Source organism: Lycium ferocissimum, chromosome 4 (assembly GCF_029784015.1).
Source record: "Lycium ferocissimum isolate CSIRO_LF1 chromosome 4, AGI_CSIRO_Lferr_CH_V1, whole genome shotgun sequence".
In the NCBI taxonomy this organism is placed as follows: domain Eukaryota; kingdom Viridiplantae; phylum Streptophyta; class Magnoliopsida; order Solanales; family Solanaceae; genus Lycium; species Lycium ferocissimum.
The window spans coordinates 62,363,262-62,379,149 of record NC_081345.1 but is presented as its reverse complement, the minus strand read 5'-3'; the positions used below and the strand labels follow the sequence as shown (position 1 = coordinate 62,379,149).

Here is a 15,888-nt window from a genome sequence, read left to right as displayed (position 1 = left end):
ACTCCAACTTTTCTTAAGGCACCATTTGAGTGGCCAATATGGTAATAGTCCCTTCTTAAGAAGGCAATAAAAGTTTGAATTGTTCCATCGAAAAAGAAAATTTACAAATGGATCAATGCACCACAAGAAAAACAATATTTATGACTGAAGAATTTCTCACGGATTCGAGCATTGCAACTTGACAAAAGAATAAAATTCACATATTTTTCAAAAATTAATAAATTCCATCATAAAATCGTCATACATCTGTCACAATTTTATGACGAACTTGTGCGTCATATATATTTGGTTGCAAATCGGCATTTTTTTCTTGTGATGATGAGCCAAAAGTTGGACAACAAATTGAACTGCTCATGAGGCACATAACTTTTTACTGTCGCGCTTCTATTTACTAGCAAAAGAGAAAAATTAATTATACTATGGTACACTTTGTCTGCTGTTAAGCTGTCAAAGAATTAAAAATAAGAATAAAATCGCATTTACATATTCTACTACGTTTCTTCAGCAAGTGTCGAATGTAACACCAAATCAGTTGTTGAACTTAGCATTTGACAATGTCAATAGGCCATCGTCAATCTTATTGGAATTGATCAAGAAAAAAAGTTATGCAAACTTTAACACACTTCTATACATCAATTTTTAAAGCCTAGGTTTGCATGGGACTGTAGATATTGCTGCTGGTACAACGCTGCCATCCTTCTATAAGCATCCACCGTCATAGGCTGCAAAAGTTCCCAAGTTCCAAAACCTGTTAAAATCCACCTTAAGCAGAAAATTCTTCAAAATAAAATAGTGGCCATTTTAGCCGAGAAAAGAAATCATTATAATCCGACCGTGTATATATATATATGACGTACGTCCATCACTAGCATTGTGTCTAACTCAACCTCAAAAGCTGGTTCATGAGGGAGGATTGTCCAAGTGCATATAATGAGACCACCAGTGATCTGTTCCCCACCCACTCTACTACGGGCACACCTAGACCGCTAACTAAAGCATGGACATTTCCAAGACGGGGAAAAACCTGTCTCCGATACTAAAATGTAACAGTTGTTCCTAACTCAACTCCAAAATCTAGTTCAGAGATTAGTCCAAGTCCATATAAGAAAACTATCAGTTCTAACGGAAGCAGCATGTACCTCAAAGCGACTAAATCTAAATCTTGTCTCTAACATTTAACAGATGTAATAATAAGATGAACTATTTTGTTTTTTTCTACCTGTGATTGGCAAGCGAGCCGGAAGGAAGCTAAAGGATCTGGGACAACAGAAGCTGCTGAGGCTGCAGTTATGCTATCTCCAATAGGTATGAAAGAGGCCGTGGTGGAATGGAGAACCGAAGGCATTGCAGTTATGTTGGGGGCCATTCCCATTCCTCCCATTCCCATGGCAGATTGTGCCGCCATTGACATTTGAAGATGTTGTTGCTGCAATGCCATATTTGGCAACATCATAGCAGGGGACATGTTAACATGTCTCATCTTGCTCATGGCATCAACTTGAGCTTGCAGTTGCTTCAAATATTCTATCACCTCATCCAGCATTGATGCCTTATCAGTCTGCAACAGCAACACAAGTACAACAATTTGTAAGATGAATCAGCGTCGGAGTCAGGAATTTTACTAAGGTGTGTCAAAATATTAAAAAATTAATCACATGTAAAAATAAGTGAAGTCAACATATGATATATTTTTACATAAAAGTAAAATTTTGACCTAGCTAAACAATGTACTTTTCCGGCGAAGGGTGTCAATTAACACCCCTTAGCATAAGGGGGTTCCGCCACTGGGATGAATAATAATCCTATATTTACTAAAACGTCTAATTACCTCTCGGCAAAGATCACTTTTTACTATAGGGGTGTTTGGATTAGCTTAAAAGCTGCTCAAACAAATTTGAAAATATTTTTTGACTTATTTTGATGTTTGATAAATATCAAAAGTGCTTTTAAGTTAAAACAACCTAAATACTATGATTTTTGTTTTTCTTTTTTGTTTATTCAACAGAACGTAAAACTGAAAGGCAAATCTCCATGTTAATTTATTACCCTAGTTGGTTATTTGTCTGAAAGGAGTCAACAACTAATTTCGCCTTTTTCACTCTTTAACTCGACAAGTCAAAGCATATAACAATTGTTAAATAAATAAAAAACCAATGATTGAATAAAGAAAAAATATGAGACTGGAAAAACAAGTTTCCTGTAATTTCTATACGAAGATTTTGCAGTTTTTATGTTTTTCCCTTACAAAATTTTGTAAAATTATTATTTATAATATGTTATTTAAATAAATATTTTATTTTTACTAGAAACAATATTATCTAATTAATTTAACACTTAAAGTTTGAGACACACATTATTTATATTTGAGTTAGTTTATAATTGAGAATATTGTATAATAAACCTTTTTTTAGTTTTAACGCGTTTTAAGGATATTTCGATTATTTTAACAAAGCAAAAGTTCTTTTTAATTAGCATCTTTTTTATCAAATACAATTGTTTATTTTTTCATTTTCATCACTTTTATTTAAACACATAATTGCTTATTCATAAATTCAACTACAATGAACACATAAAAAACATATTACTACTTAAATTCAGCTAATTCAACTCCATACGTCCCAATTTATGTAGCATTATTTGATTAGGTAAAGAAAGAAAGACTTTTGAAATTTGTAGTCTTAATTTAACGTGTGAGGCTTTAAATTATTTTATTAAGGATAAACGAGAAATTTCAAAACTAAATTATTTTGAATTATAGAAAGTTGATATTCTTTTTGTGATAGACAAAAAATAAAATCCTAAATTGAAACGGAGAAAGTATTTTTTTTTTCCTTAAAAAATATATATGATGTGTTCAGTGCCAAATGATTGATATGAGAAAATGACAACGGTTGTTCGGGTATTTATGTGGACTGTGACACTAGGTTCATTTGACACCATTTGAATGTTTAATGCATTCGGACAGTTTAGGACCACGTTGTACAATTGTCTACGGTCCATTTTCAGCCATAAAAGCGTCAACTTTTAGTCGGTACTTTTTTTTCTTTTTTCTTTTTATTTTTTTATATTGTTTATTGTAGGCAAATCAAAATGCTATCCTAAACTAGATAAGATCAAATATATAATAGCACCTAAAATATGATAAGCACGCAATTTTTTGAATTATTTTTAGATTGATAGTGTATATAATTAATATAAACTCAATTGTTTAATTGCTGAAAGCTTATAGCTAATTCTTACTGCCAATTCAGCAATATAATGTGACCAATGTTTTTTTCTTTTTCTTTTTGGGTGTAACTGAATTCCACTTCAGCTTGAGTTTTTCAATTAATAGAGACCAATTATACCATGATTATAAATAATATTATTGCACATATATATATGTTCTTAAATTGCACATTTGGTAACTTTATGAAGTTAATTAGTTTCCAAAGACTTCACAAGCAAAAAGTTATATTTGAACTAATGGTTGAGATGTAATGAGATGAAAAAATAAGTCCTTAACTCGAAATATTTTGTATTTAAGCTAAGGTCCCATTTTGCACCTTTTATTAGTGTGTGTTTTTCATGTAGAGATAGTAAACTGAAGGAACATAGATAAGTAGTATATTCTTGAAACATGAAGTCCCGAACAACTGTAAAACACAGTGACGTACGCATATGCTATGGTATAAATCATAGATATATGGAATGAATTTCTTTCGACTACAAAATTGATTTCTTAGAAAGAAATGCATACGGTAAATAATAAAATTATAAATTCTAGTACCTTACTAGAAGTTGGAACTAGCTTCTGCAATGTCTTCATCCTTTGGTTTATCTTGTCTCTTCTTTTCTAGCAAAATAATAATCAATTCAAAAATCAGATCCTATTACTTTTTTATTGTTACGATTATTTTATCATGCACGAAGACAATTTACATCATTATTAATTCAAAACAGTTAGTTTCAAGAGACAGAGAAATATCCTTACTCGTTCAGACTGGTTGTGAGTAGCAGCAGCTCTGCTCCTTTTTGTTGAAAATAAGGAAATTTTGGATCCTTTTTTCTCATCCTCATCCTGATTTAACAAAAGATGACCACGAAAGCTTAATATCGCACAATTTGACCTATCTATCTTAAAGTTAATATTATCACTTCATTTAAATTTTTTATTAAACAAAAATGAAATACTTCAAGGTGTAGTAAATAAACTTCTATAGCATGAGGCATATCGGAATGGATCATGGTAGGGTGAATAGAATTCCTCTACGCTTAACCAGAGTTTTTGAGTTCGAGCCTGAAAATGAAGAAAATCAAAATAAGGAACACTTCCCTTTTAATGGATCTGACGCGGGGCGAATTACTAGTCAGGTAAGTGGCGTTCGGATAATGGTTATACCAAATATATAACATGAAGACTTATATCAATCTAGTGGTAGTGGTGAAAGTCTTCTACATAATATGTGTCTGTTCACAGCCTCTCCCTTCCCAAATGTAATAAAAAAAAGTTAAAGTAAATAAACTCCTGTGTGTTGCATGATGTTATCAATCGATTAAATGCAAGTTTGGAGACTAACGATAGTCCTCCTCAGCGGAAGTGGATGAACCCCCAAGCAGGGACGGAGCCACGTTAGCTCCAGGGGTTTCATCCGAACCCCCTCAGCGAAAAATTACAGTGTATTTTCAAAGTCAAAATTATTTTATTATGTATATATAGTAGATGTTGAACTCCCTGACTTCTTCGTGTATTTACCTTTTAGAATTTTTGAACCCTTAGATGAAAATCCTGACTCCGCCACTGCCCCAAGTTCCATAGACAAAAAACCCTCTGATAATGCAGAGATGACTAACCTTAGCTACTCTCTAGACAGTTTACAGTGTGTCTTCCAACACACACAATAATATTTATGTAGATAGTATTAGAGCCTAAGGTTTAGATTAACTAATGAGCTGGCTCACATAGCCAACACTACTTAGAGGTGTATTACGTCCAATAAATTTTTTTTCCAACACATGGAATCATAGAAAGTACAGTAAAGAAGCATGCATATATTTACCTGAGCTCTGCCGAGCTTAGAGGTGCTCCGATCAGGCGACGCCATAGATGTTGACGTAAGCCTTTCCTCACCCAAATGCCTCTCGCCCGTTTCAATGGTGTCTCTCCGGCTTACACTCCGGTCAGCCATGTTATGTCCCTCGTATAGCGACTCGATCAAGTTCTTAACCTCTCCCTTCCTGAGAGACTCGGTGATCTCCAAGTCTTTTGCTCCCGTTTTCGCACGTTTCATCTCCTCGTCTGTTCTGTTGGCCACACCACTGCATGATGCAACATGTATGGAGCGGCTAGCTATGCACTTGGGCTCTAGTTGATGAGAGTTTCCAGTGTTAGTGGAATTTGTTGGCACCAAGGCATCCACGGCCATAGTGGTCGTGGCTGTCTGAGTGTCAGCAAGGCAATTATCGAACCAACGGACGAGATCATCCCCTCTATCTCCGTCTCCAGCCCCATCAACGGTGCCAGATTTCTGTTGACGAGGAGGGATGCCAGTGGCTTGGTTCACTATGGATTCAAGTGTGCCACCAGCATGTGGCATCTTATTATCCCACGTGCCTAACAAAGGCTTATTAGGCACGCGTGGAGGACCTAAACCATGCATTGCTAGTTGTCCGTTTTCCCACGTTAGCTCTGCTACTTCGTAATCCATCCTTTATGAGCCCCCCAAAAAAGAAGAAGTTAAACACTAGAAATTCTTACGTTAAACAAAAAGAGAAAAACATAGATAAAAATAGAAAAAGAGGAAGAGAGGAAATTACGAGGGGACATCAGTGACAAAGGAATTATTGGAGTTAGAGTGAGAGGAAAGAGCAAGGTTTAGATGAGGAGGGGAGTCATCTAGTTCCCAGCTTGGTACACACTGGTTCATATCTTGAAGAGCTTCCTTTCCAAATCTTGAACAGCTTCCTTTTAATTTTTGCAGAGCACAAGGCAACCAAGGAAAAACAGAAATGATAGATATAGGGAGAAAGAATAGACTTTTGGTTACACACTTTCGATGTTAGATGTAGAAACATGTGGTGCTGATGCGTTTTGAAAAAAATTGGAGCGTCACAAGCCCATGTTGAACTAATATAGTTGTCTGCCATTCCAATTTAAGTATTTTAGTTTGATTGAAGACAAAATTTAAGGAATAAAAATAGACTTTTGAATTTTGTACTACTAAATTAAAGACGTGTGTAATGTACTAATTAAATGTCCTTTGTTTATTGTTTGAAACATGTTATGTACGATTTTGAATTGTCAATTTACTAAATATAAAAAGAAACACTATTTTTGTAACAGATCAAAAAGAAAAGTAAGACACCTAAATTTGGACCTAGGGAGTATGTTGTACCCGTGGCAAATGGACGAATTGGTTCAGGCTGGTGGAAAAAAAAATAGTTTAAAATCTAACTTCCATAATACATGTGTCAATATTCTGTTGGGACTCACGAGAGCAACAAATTAGTGGATTGAGCTCCTCTCCATTTCCCTTTTCTCCATTTCCTCCAAGTTCTATTTTGGATTAGAGACACATGGCATGGATTAGAATTAATGGCTAAGATTTAATTGACTAAAATAAGGCCCTAACCATGATTACATAATTAATATCTTATCCATAAATATATTAGAATATTTTTCTCTCTCTTCCTATTTACTTTTCCTACCCAGTGAAATATCTTTTCTGTTTTATACGATTATTTTTTGCCACTTAATTTTTTTTTTCCCCTAATAGACCCATTATTCAATTGGTGATATTTTCCATTTCTTCAATTATGATGCTTACTAATTCACATAATATATACCCCATTATTCAATTGGTAATTGTATATTTACGAAAGAGTTATCTATATTCTAAAAATATCACTATTAAAGAGTTAAATGATTGAAAAAAAAGATGGAATATTAAAATAGGAAGAGAGAGAAAATATGTTAATATATTTATGGATAAGTTATTAATTATATAAACTATGGTTAGGGCCTTGTTTTAGTCAATTAAATCTCAGTCATTAATTCTAACCCATGCCATGTGTCTCTAATCTAAGGTAGAACTTGGGGGAAATGAAGAGAAGGGAAATGGATAGGAGCCCAATCCCGAATTAGTATACTCCCCCCTTCCGAATTTTGGCGTCGTCTTAAATTTGTTAAGTAACTCTTCATCTTAGGATTTCGTATCTTTTGCGTCGTTCTTCATATTGAAATTTAATCAACGACAAAAGTTATGCTATCGACCCAAAAATCTTTAGATTCATAATCTCATAATATGAGCAATATATATATAAAATATACACTCCAAAATAAAAATGAAAACAATAAAAGAGCACGTACTCCTTAAATTCCTGTGGTTGCGATCGACCAAAAAAAATCTCATTATAATATGGTAAAAAAATAATATAATCTTATTTCTTCACAGAAAATGCACAAATAAACATGAAATACTTTAATGTTAGTGTATTCGGGAAAACATGATGAACCCCAGAAAGCTTACATGTGGCAACTACTGGATCAGATTGATAAGCTCGAACGAATACAGAGAAGATGGTCGTCAGAGGACTTAAGGAAAGGTACAGCCATTTCGGTCTCAAACCCTACCCTAGACGCAAACCTTGAACTCAGGACCGGATGGTTGATTCACGAGCACACCTGGGAATCGGCAGTTAGAGATAGCCATGCCTTCTGAGATTTGGGGGATCACGATTCACGACTTATCCCATTTTCCATAATCCACGATCCTCACGCCCACAACGGCTCCGACATGCTTAGGGTTAGGGAGTTAGTTAAACAAGTCCACCCCATATGTACTCTTTTATTTTCTGATTTGGGACACCGAATTACACATTAAGCAATACAATTACGCTGTTCTCTTATTCACGTGACAATCAGTTCATCAACTTACGTTTATTGCTTTGATTCTCGAAGGCATTCAGTTCCATCGTTTGGAGATTGAATAAGCTTTCTTATCTCTCTTTCCTTATTATTTCTGTTATTATAATTGTTTCATTTCATATGGCTCGTATGTTCTCGTTTCAAACCTCATATTACTGATTTTCAAAACTAACTTGGATTAATTTCATTGCCAAAGACCTCAAACAAATAAATCTCATTGATTTTCCTAATAACCGATTTTATGCTAAATTGTTTGGCGCCCACCTTTTGTTTGTGTAACGACCCGTTTGGTCGTTTTGGGTATTTTATCTCTTTTCCCCCAAATTACCCTTCCCGTAGTTCATTTCGGAGTTTATCACTTGCGAAAATTGGTGGCGCGATTCCCGAGGCAACCGGGCAGGTTTCGGTTGGTTTTGAGGATTTTAGAAATTTCTAAGTTGTAGAAGTGAAAAGAATTGACCAAAGTCAGCATCAGGGGTATTCTTATCATTTTTGAAGTTTTGTCGATTCCATTAGGTTCGGAATGTAATTTATAGCTTAATTGAGCTTTTGGTTTCGGGTCCCGAGGCGTTCAAGTATGATTTCGGTCATTGGTTGAATTTATGAGTTTTGGATGTTTTGGAGTTGACCGTGGTCAACCCCGGGTCAAGATGACCTCTTTTGGGAAATTCGAGTGTGCGAGCGAGTTCGTAGCGTCGTTTATACTTAGTCTACATATTTGGGTTATGTCCGTTAGGTTCCGGGTATCCATTCCGAGTTTGTGAAAAATCAAATTTTCTGGTTCGGCTATCTCTTGTTTCCTTCTTTGCGCTCGCAAGGGTTGCTTTCGCGTGGGTCTCCTCGCGTTCCCAAAGAGGAATTAGCTTGGCCCTGCCAGACACGAAGTTTCGCGTTGGCGAAGGCCAAATCTCTTGGGCCGGGACGCGTGTCGTCGCGATCACAAGGTGGCTTCACGATCATGATGAAGGGAATCACTAAAACGGTGATTTAATTCCGATTTTCGAAGGGAGACTTCATTCTCAAATATTTAAGTTCTCGAGCTCGGTTGTGGGTAATTCCAAGTTCCAAATTCAAGATTATTCATTAGGGTAAGTTTATAACTCTCATCTAGACTTTAATACATGATTTCATCCTCTATTTCCTTTCTAATCCATGAATCCACATAGGAAAATAAGACTTTTCTATAGATTGGGTTTTTTGACTAAACAATGGAATTGAAGGCTAAATTATGGTTAGATTCTCATGAAATTTAGGCTATGGACTATCTAGACTATGGGTAACACGATTTTAAATTCAATTTCTAGTTTTGCCCTTGGGGCTCGAGTTTGATTACTTTGGGTCCATTTGGGGTTCCGGACTCAAGCATAGCAATATGGGTGTTGTTGGATTCATATGACCGTGTATAATGGCAATTTGACTATGTTGACCTTGACTTCACAATAAATTGACCTTCGGGGTTTGGACCAAGGTTTTAGGTTGACTTTTTCGAACCTGAATTCTTTTATGGCAATATGGGTACCTATAGAATCACATTTTAACATAGATTTTATGCTTGACAAACTTTGATCGTTCAGAAGCACTCCGGAAAGGGAAGGTGTTGGCTTGAGGGATCGTGGCACCTGTTCAGCCTCGGTCACGGCTTATCTTAGACTCCGGTTGGAGGGCATATATTGTTTATAAATATTGAAGGGGTATTGGGCGTGATGGGGGTCTCACCTTAGTGGTTGCGATGAGCACTTGGGTAGGTACCAGTGTAACTGTATGGGTTGTTACTGTACCTAGTGGTTGAGAGGGGAATGCATAGTAGGGCTTTCGTGTCACGCCCCAAATCTGGAGAGGCGTGACCGACACTTGATGCCATACTACGCCCGAGCAAACCGCTCTAAATCTATCACTCTGGAGGAGTGAGCCTCAACTTAGGTTGATAGGGGCCTACCTGCAAACAGACGATACCAACCAGCCGACAAGTCCACGCACTGAATATATATAAAGACTGGCTATCTCATCTGAACAGGGCACACACACCCAAAACATATATATAACTTAGCAAGCCGAGGAGGCTACTATGAAAATACCCAACCAACGGTGTCAAGTAGACATATACAAGGCCGGCAAGGCCACAACACTGACATACTATACACAGGACTCGTCTACAAGCCTATAAAGAGTAAACAGCTGTATCATGGACGGGACAGGGTCCCGGCCTACCCATCAAGTCTACATATACAATAGGAAGACTCCAAATAAACCTGGCAACTCCGGATAAAGGTTGCTCACCAATTAGCTGATATCTGGTCTCGCCGACTGGGGCGGTCTGTTAGTCTATATATCCGTACCTAAAGGCTTGAATGCAGCACCCCCGGCAAAAGAGACGTCAGTACGAAATAATGTACTGAGTATGTAAGGCAATGGAATAACTGAAACTGAAACTGAACTGAAAAAGTAATAATCTGGAGGCCAAAGAATGCCCTGAATATCTCACCTGACCTGTCTCACATGAAATACAATATAATATTATCATATATCTCACTGACCAAGTGGCCAGGCAACTGTAAAATCTCACTGACCCGTCAGCCAGGCAAAATAAAAATGTCTCACTGACCAAGTGGCCAGACTAAATAAAATGTCTCACTGACCAAGTGACCAGGCTAAGAAAAATATATTTATATCATGCATGTGCTGAAAAATACCGATACTGTAACATATCTCTTCTGTCTCTCTATGAACTCAAGGACATAGGGAGGGGATATGGCCCCTCAGAAAGAATAACATAACACTCGGAAGCTATGCAACAAGATGGCAAGCTCTATTTTGGCAAATCTCTAGTCACAAGGTTCATTACACTCTTACCATATATGGAATCATGCTAAGAAAAGAAGGAAAAGACTTAACATACCTCAAGTCTCCCAAGCAATCCAACAATCGGGCTAATCACAACTAGCACGCCATCCTATAACAAGGAATACATATACAAACTTAGATGGCGCTAGTATATCACGTATATCAACGACAACTTGATTCTAGAGTAAAACGACCAGCATTTCCCCTTACTCTCCAATCACCTCAACATATACATCAACCCACAATAGCAACAACAAACTCACAAAATTCTTTAAATACTTCTTTCACTGCTCATACAAGAGTATACACCAAACAACCAAAAGTATACTAATATACAATAACAATATACACTTCCTTTCTTCCCAATAAAGGAACATAATCTCATCAACACCCCAACAACATAAGATACTATCCATATACATGGAAGTTAGCTCAACAACACAACCACAACATGTTCAAAACAGCCCATGGACTCAACAACTACAACACAACAGTTTATGATCTTTCCTCTATAACTATTTTCACTTTTAAGACTTGCTAAGCCTTCAAATCAACTTAACATAAGAGATAAGATGAAGAACATACCTTATAGTTGAAGAACTTCCACTCACACAGCTTGCTTCAAAATCAAACTCACCACAACATCAAGCAGAAGCAAGAACAGTCACTTTCCACGGCCTAGTTTAGCGTAATCTTGTTGAATTCTTGATCTAATGGGCTATAAGTGTTTAGGGGATGTGTTTGGAGGTTTCTAGAGCTCTTGGAAGTGTTGAATGATGAAAAAATGGGGTTGGTGGGGGGGGGGGGGTATTTATACGCCTTAAAAGTCAGTTCCACCGACATCGGAATAGAAAGTTATGGGCGTTTCAAAATGGGGCCGCGAGGGTTCTCCGCAAATGCGAGCCATTCAACACTTCCAAGAGAACCCTGCGGCGGCCCATTTTGAAACGCCCATAACTTTCTATTCCGATGTATCGACAAACGGTTTGTTGCATTGGAAACTAGACTCAATGAACTTCAATTTACATAGGTTATGCATTCCATATTTCCTCATATTCTAGGAGATATAGCTCTCTCAAGTTGAATCCAAAATTCTGCCAAGTTTTTCCAAATTTCGACAAACTTAATTTCTTCGATTCTCTTCATCCCGAAACCCTTAGACACTTTCTTAGCACTTGTTAAAAGTATTCCTTAACCTAATAAGGCTTTCATGGCCTCTCCGAGCTTACGTTAATTTACTTACAACGCAAGCGACGCAAAAAATTTTGAGGTGTAACATCCTTGCCCCCTTAGAAATATTCGCCCTCGAATGTTAGGCTCTCAGGACATCTATGAAAATTTTGGCAGACCTTCCTCTGTAACTGTAGTACTATCAACTTGAAAGCTAGGATGTCTCAGTCTGGATCTCCTTTAGTAATGGAAACAAATGCGGATATCTTGATCTCATATCTTTCTTAGCTTCTCAAATCATATCTTCTACCTTCACATTCTTTCATAATACCTTCATCAAGATTACATCTCTGGTTCTCAATCCATGAACCTGAAGCTATCTGAAAGGGTAGTAGGAAATTCCTCGCACGATAATTGTTCTGTAATCCAAATACCATCAATTGGTACTACTGTGGGGGATTTCTCAATACACTTGCGGGGCATAGACGTGAAAAAGACTGAATAGACAAATTCCTGTTCTGAGGATAAATCTCGTAGGCTCTTCGTCCCTCCCATTCTTATAGAGATTCTTACGGTCCATCTAGATGCCGGAATGATAGTTAGAACCGTATGCAAATTTAGCCCTCACTAGCTGATCGTCCAACTTCTTTTCAAAGGTCTAATATTCATGCTCATAACATATCCTTGGACATATGAAAAGTGTGCTCTACCTACCACTTATCTCAAGGTGGATAGCAATACTGGGGGTAACCTATATTCTTCAGGTTTCTTTAAGTGTACTGATCTTCAGGCGCTAGTAGAAAACTAGGCATCTTCACCGGATAAACAGAGATATTAGGTAACCGGACAATTATATTTATATTTATATATATATATATATATATATATCTTACATGGTTCCATACAATTATAAAATCCACACTGATCATTCCTCCATTCCTTCATTCCTAACATCATATCCACATGTTACTTCAGTCTCTCAAGCTTCTGTTTATTTATTAATGAACCACGAACTCTGTGACATTTTCTTTTTTTCGATCCATTAAGATTATGATACATCTCTGTTGCCTCCGAATATATCATCTACCCTTGCTACGCTTAACATAAAGTTGGTTTTGGTATCTTAGGAGTCCAGCTTGCTGAGATACTCCTTTCTCGAATCCTCTTTCTAGTTTTGGTTTAAGAGATATACCATATCTAGGATATTATGTCTTTACTGAAGTTTTCCCGACATATATCATATTTTGCTATTGCTATTCTTCACTACGCTACGCTTCACCAGTTGAAGCTCTATAGTGATCTTGGCAAGCTTCTCATATACTTATATCATCTTTGCGATATATACTTCCATATCCTTCTGTTACCTTCCAGAATGAATGTATCCATTTCGGTGCTAGGTCCATCCTTATTCATCTTAATGCAATAAAGCTGTCTTATCCGAACTTCCTCCTCATTTAGGTCCATCTTATTCCATTTACTTACAACGCGACCCTAATTCTTTTACATCCTGAATATTCTGTGCTTGAAATTCTCATATCATCTATAAGCTTTAGCTTCCAGATAATCGTATACATTTATTCTTTTTCATCGTAGGCTGCTACCGTCAAGTAGTCGCATGCCTTCAAATAGTTCATTTCCATTTCAATCCTCTTCTATTGTTAACTCTGCATCTTTCCCGTAACAAAGACGTTACTAGATCCTGATGCGAATGCCTTTGCCTTTAAGGCTTTCCCGCATACAATACTTTCCCAACCGGTATGTGATGCTGGAACTTCGTATCCACATGACTAGCTCGCGGTGGCTATTTCACTTAACTTCTTATCTTAGTCCATTATTTACTTCGAGTACCATCATACTCAATCCTTCTCTGCTTCTTCATTACTGAACTTCCTATTACACCCTTGTCTTGAAATTTTGAGTAATTCCTTCCTTAGAGTACTATCTCCCAATCTTTATTTAGTCATGCATATGACTGACTGGTTATGTTTATCATCAAATCGTCCTTACACTTCATCGGCCTGCTAGCATAATATCCCGTTGAGGTAGTTTCCAATTCCTTTGTCATTATCTTTCCATCTTCTAACAAAGCTTACTCCTGATCCAATACTTGTCGTCTCGTCTTCCCCCCTTAGGGTGTTAACCCACTACTCTGTGTTTAACACCCCATTTATCTCTCCTCTTTCCTGCAAGTACTTACTCCCAGTAATTTTCGCGACTAATCTTAGCTGTAACTGTTCGTCGCCTGAGTCTATCTGGTCAATTGCACATACATATAGCGGGTCACATATTCTCATAGACGTACTGACCTTGGATGGGCCTAATCTTCCATCAAGGAGATCTTCAAAATTTTCCTTATCGTCTTCCCTGTAATCATATTTATTCTATTGCTCATTTACCCATCTAATCACTGTAATGGTATCTATCACAAGAGTCTCTTCTCAAAAATCCACCCAAATCGTTAACGTTCCTCCTCTTCTTCGTTACATAAATGTTCGACCTTCCGGTTGGCCTCTTTCAGACTACAAGTTTACCTTATCAGAGAAGGGCGTATCTTATACCAACTTGCAACCTCAAATCCCCTTCGTTTCCTATCATAAAGATAATTCTTTCGAGCATCTCTCACTTCTTTCATTAGCTATTCAGTCTTGTGCTACTAATTCAATAATCTTGTGATAATAAAACTTTTGGAGAGCACGTTTGAGTTCTGCATGATTTGAGGAATGAATGAAAATAAACCATGGATCAAAATTATATAACGACATAAGTTTCACCGCCTCACTTCGACGGTGCACTTGACGGTTCGTCAAGATAGCCGTCAAACAGCCCCTATGCAATCCTTCTGATGAAACATATTCTCTCTGATTCGTTTAACTTCCAACTCTTATACTCTTTTCCCCAACATGTCTAACAACTTACATAACTCTAAAACACTCCCGTAGATCTTACATATAACCCCTCAGCTGATTTTAAACATGAATCTTGCATTCCGTATCCTATCCCCTTTTGGACATTAAGCATCATCATCCTTATAACTGATACTCTTTCCCGTTTCCATAATTCCTACTTTACCCTTTTCTACTCATAAATCATTGGCATATTTATACTTAAGGGTTATATTTAAACACCTACGTATCTTTTCCACGTCTTACTTCAAGGTGAAATTACAACTCCCATCTAATCATGCCGATGTCTCATTAATAAAACACCTCTAAGGTTGCTAACCACTCACAGTATAACTACAGTCCTTCATTATTACCCAACTGAAAATCCCATCGAACTTCTTTTTTTCTTTTTAGGCCTTATCAGTTACTTCAGAAGTTATCTCAACAAAATTGCATGTGATATATCAATACCATCCTCAAGGGTGTATAAACATTACTACAATATTAATTATACCTGGCGTCATTACTCATACCCTTATACTATACTATCTCCTCTTACTTACAAGTCATTCATATCTTACGGATTTCTCTCGACACCCATTATTCGGAATTCTGTGGATATAATCCCTTCGTCCAACCATGTCTTATATATATATATACTTTTCCTGTCTAATCCTACCGTTTCCTATGTTACCAGTCGCACTGTTAACTTGTCGCCTAACCACAGATTCCATTCTAGGTTTCTCTTTGATATTACTCTTCTTCCTTCCCCCGTCATCATTCCAATCCTCAAATCACCCGTAATCCCTTTCTGAAGGAGTCGTCGTCAAACGGTAAAACAACAGAGGTCAGGGTTGAATATTTACACCCTATGACTCAACTCTATAGCACGATCTAGGATACAAAGAAGGGTAACCATCCTAAATTCCCTGCAGCCTCCTGCTTATAAGTGTGGTGCGCTACACACCCATAAACAAGACTCTACTGGACACGGCTTGTAGACTCCCTAGGACAGACCTGCTTTGATACCAAGTTTGTCACGCCCCAAATCTGGGGAGGCGTGACCGGCACTCGATGCCATACTAGGCC

The 15,888-nt window shown here is 37.1% G+C and overlaps 1 protein-coding gene across 1 annotated transcript; it reads right to left on the bottom strand.

The window, feature by feature from the left end:
* Positions 1-423: 423 nt before the first annotated feature.
* Positions 424-5,906, bottom strand: LOC132054253 (transcription factor UNE10-like). The gene is made up of 6 exons (XM_059446296.1): positions 5,797-5,906; positions 5,040-5,688; positions 3,974-4,060; positions 3,770-3,835; positions 1,220-1,558; positions 424-722 (listed from the first exon to the last, which is right to left on the bottom strand). The coding sequence occupies exons 1-6, from the start codon at positions 5,904-5,906 to the stop codon at positions 633-635; spliced, it is 1,341 nt and encodes a 446-aa protein (XP_059302279.1). The 3' UTR covers positions 424-632.
* Between the last annotated feature and the right edge of the window lie 9,982 nt (positions 5,907-15,888).

What these genes read in the sequence shown, in the direction of transcription:
- LOC132054253 (XM_059446296.1), bottom strand. Translation starts at nt 5,906, where the DNA reads ATGAACCAGTGTGTACCAAGCTGGGAACTAGATGACTCCCCTCCTCAT. An exon ending in CTCACAACCAGTCTGAACGA is followed by an intron (nt 3,836 to 3,973) that starts GTAAGGATATTT and finishes TTATTTTGCTAG; the next exon opens with AAAAGAAGAGACAAGATAAA. An exon ending in GGCTCGCTTGCCAATCACAG is followed by an intron (nt 723 to 1,219) that starts GTAGAAAAAAAC and finishes GAACTTTTGCAG; the next exon opens with CCTATGACGGTGGATGCTTA.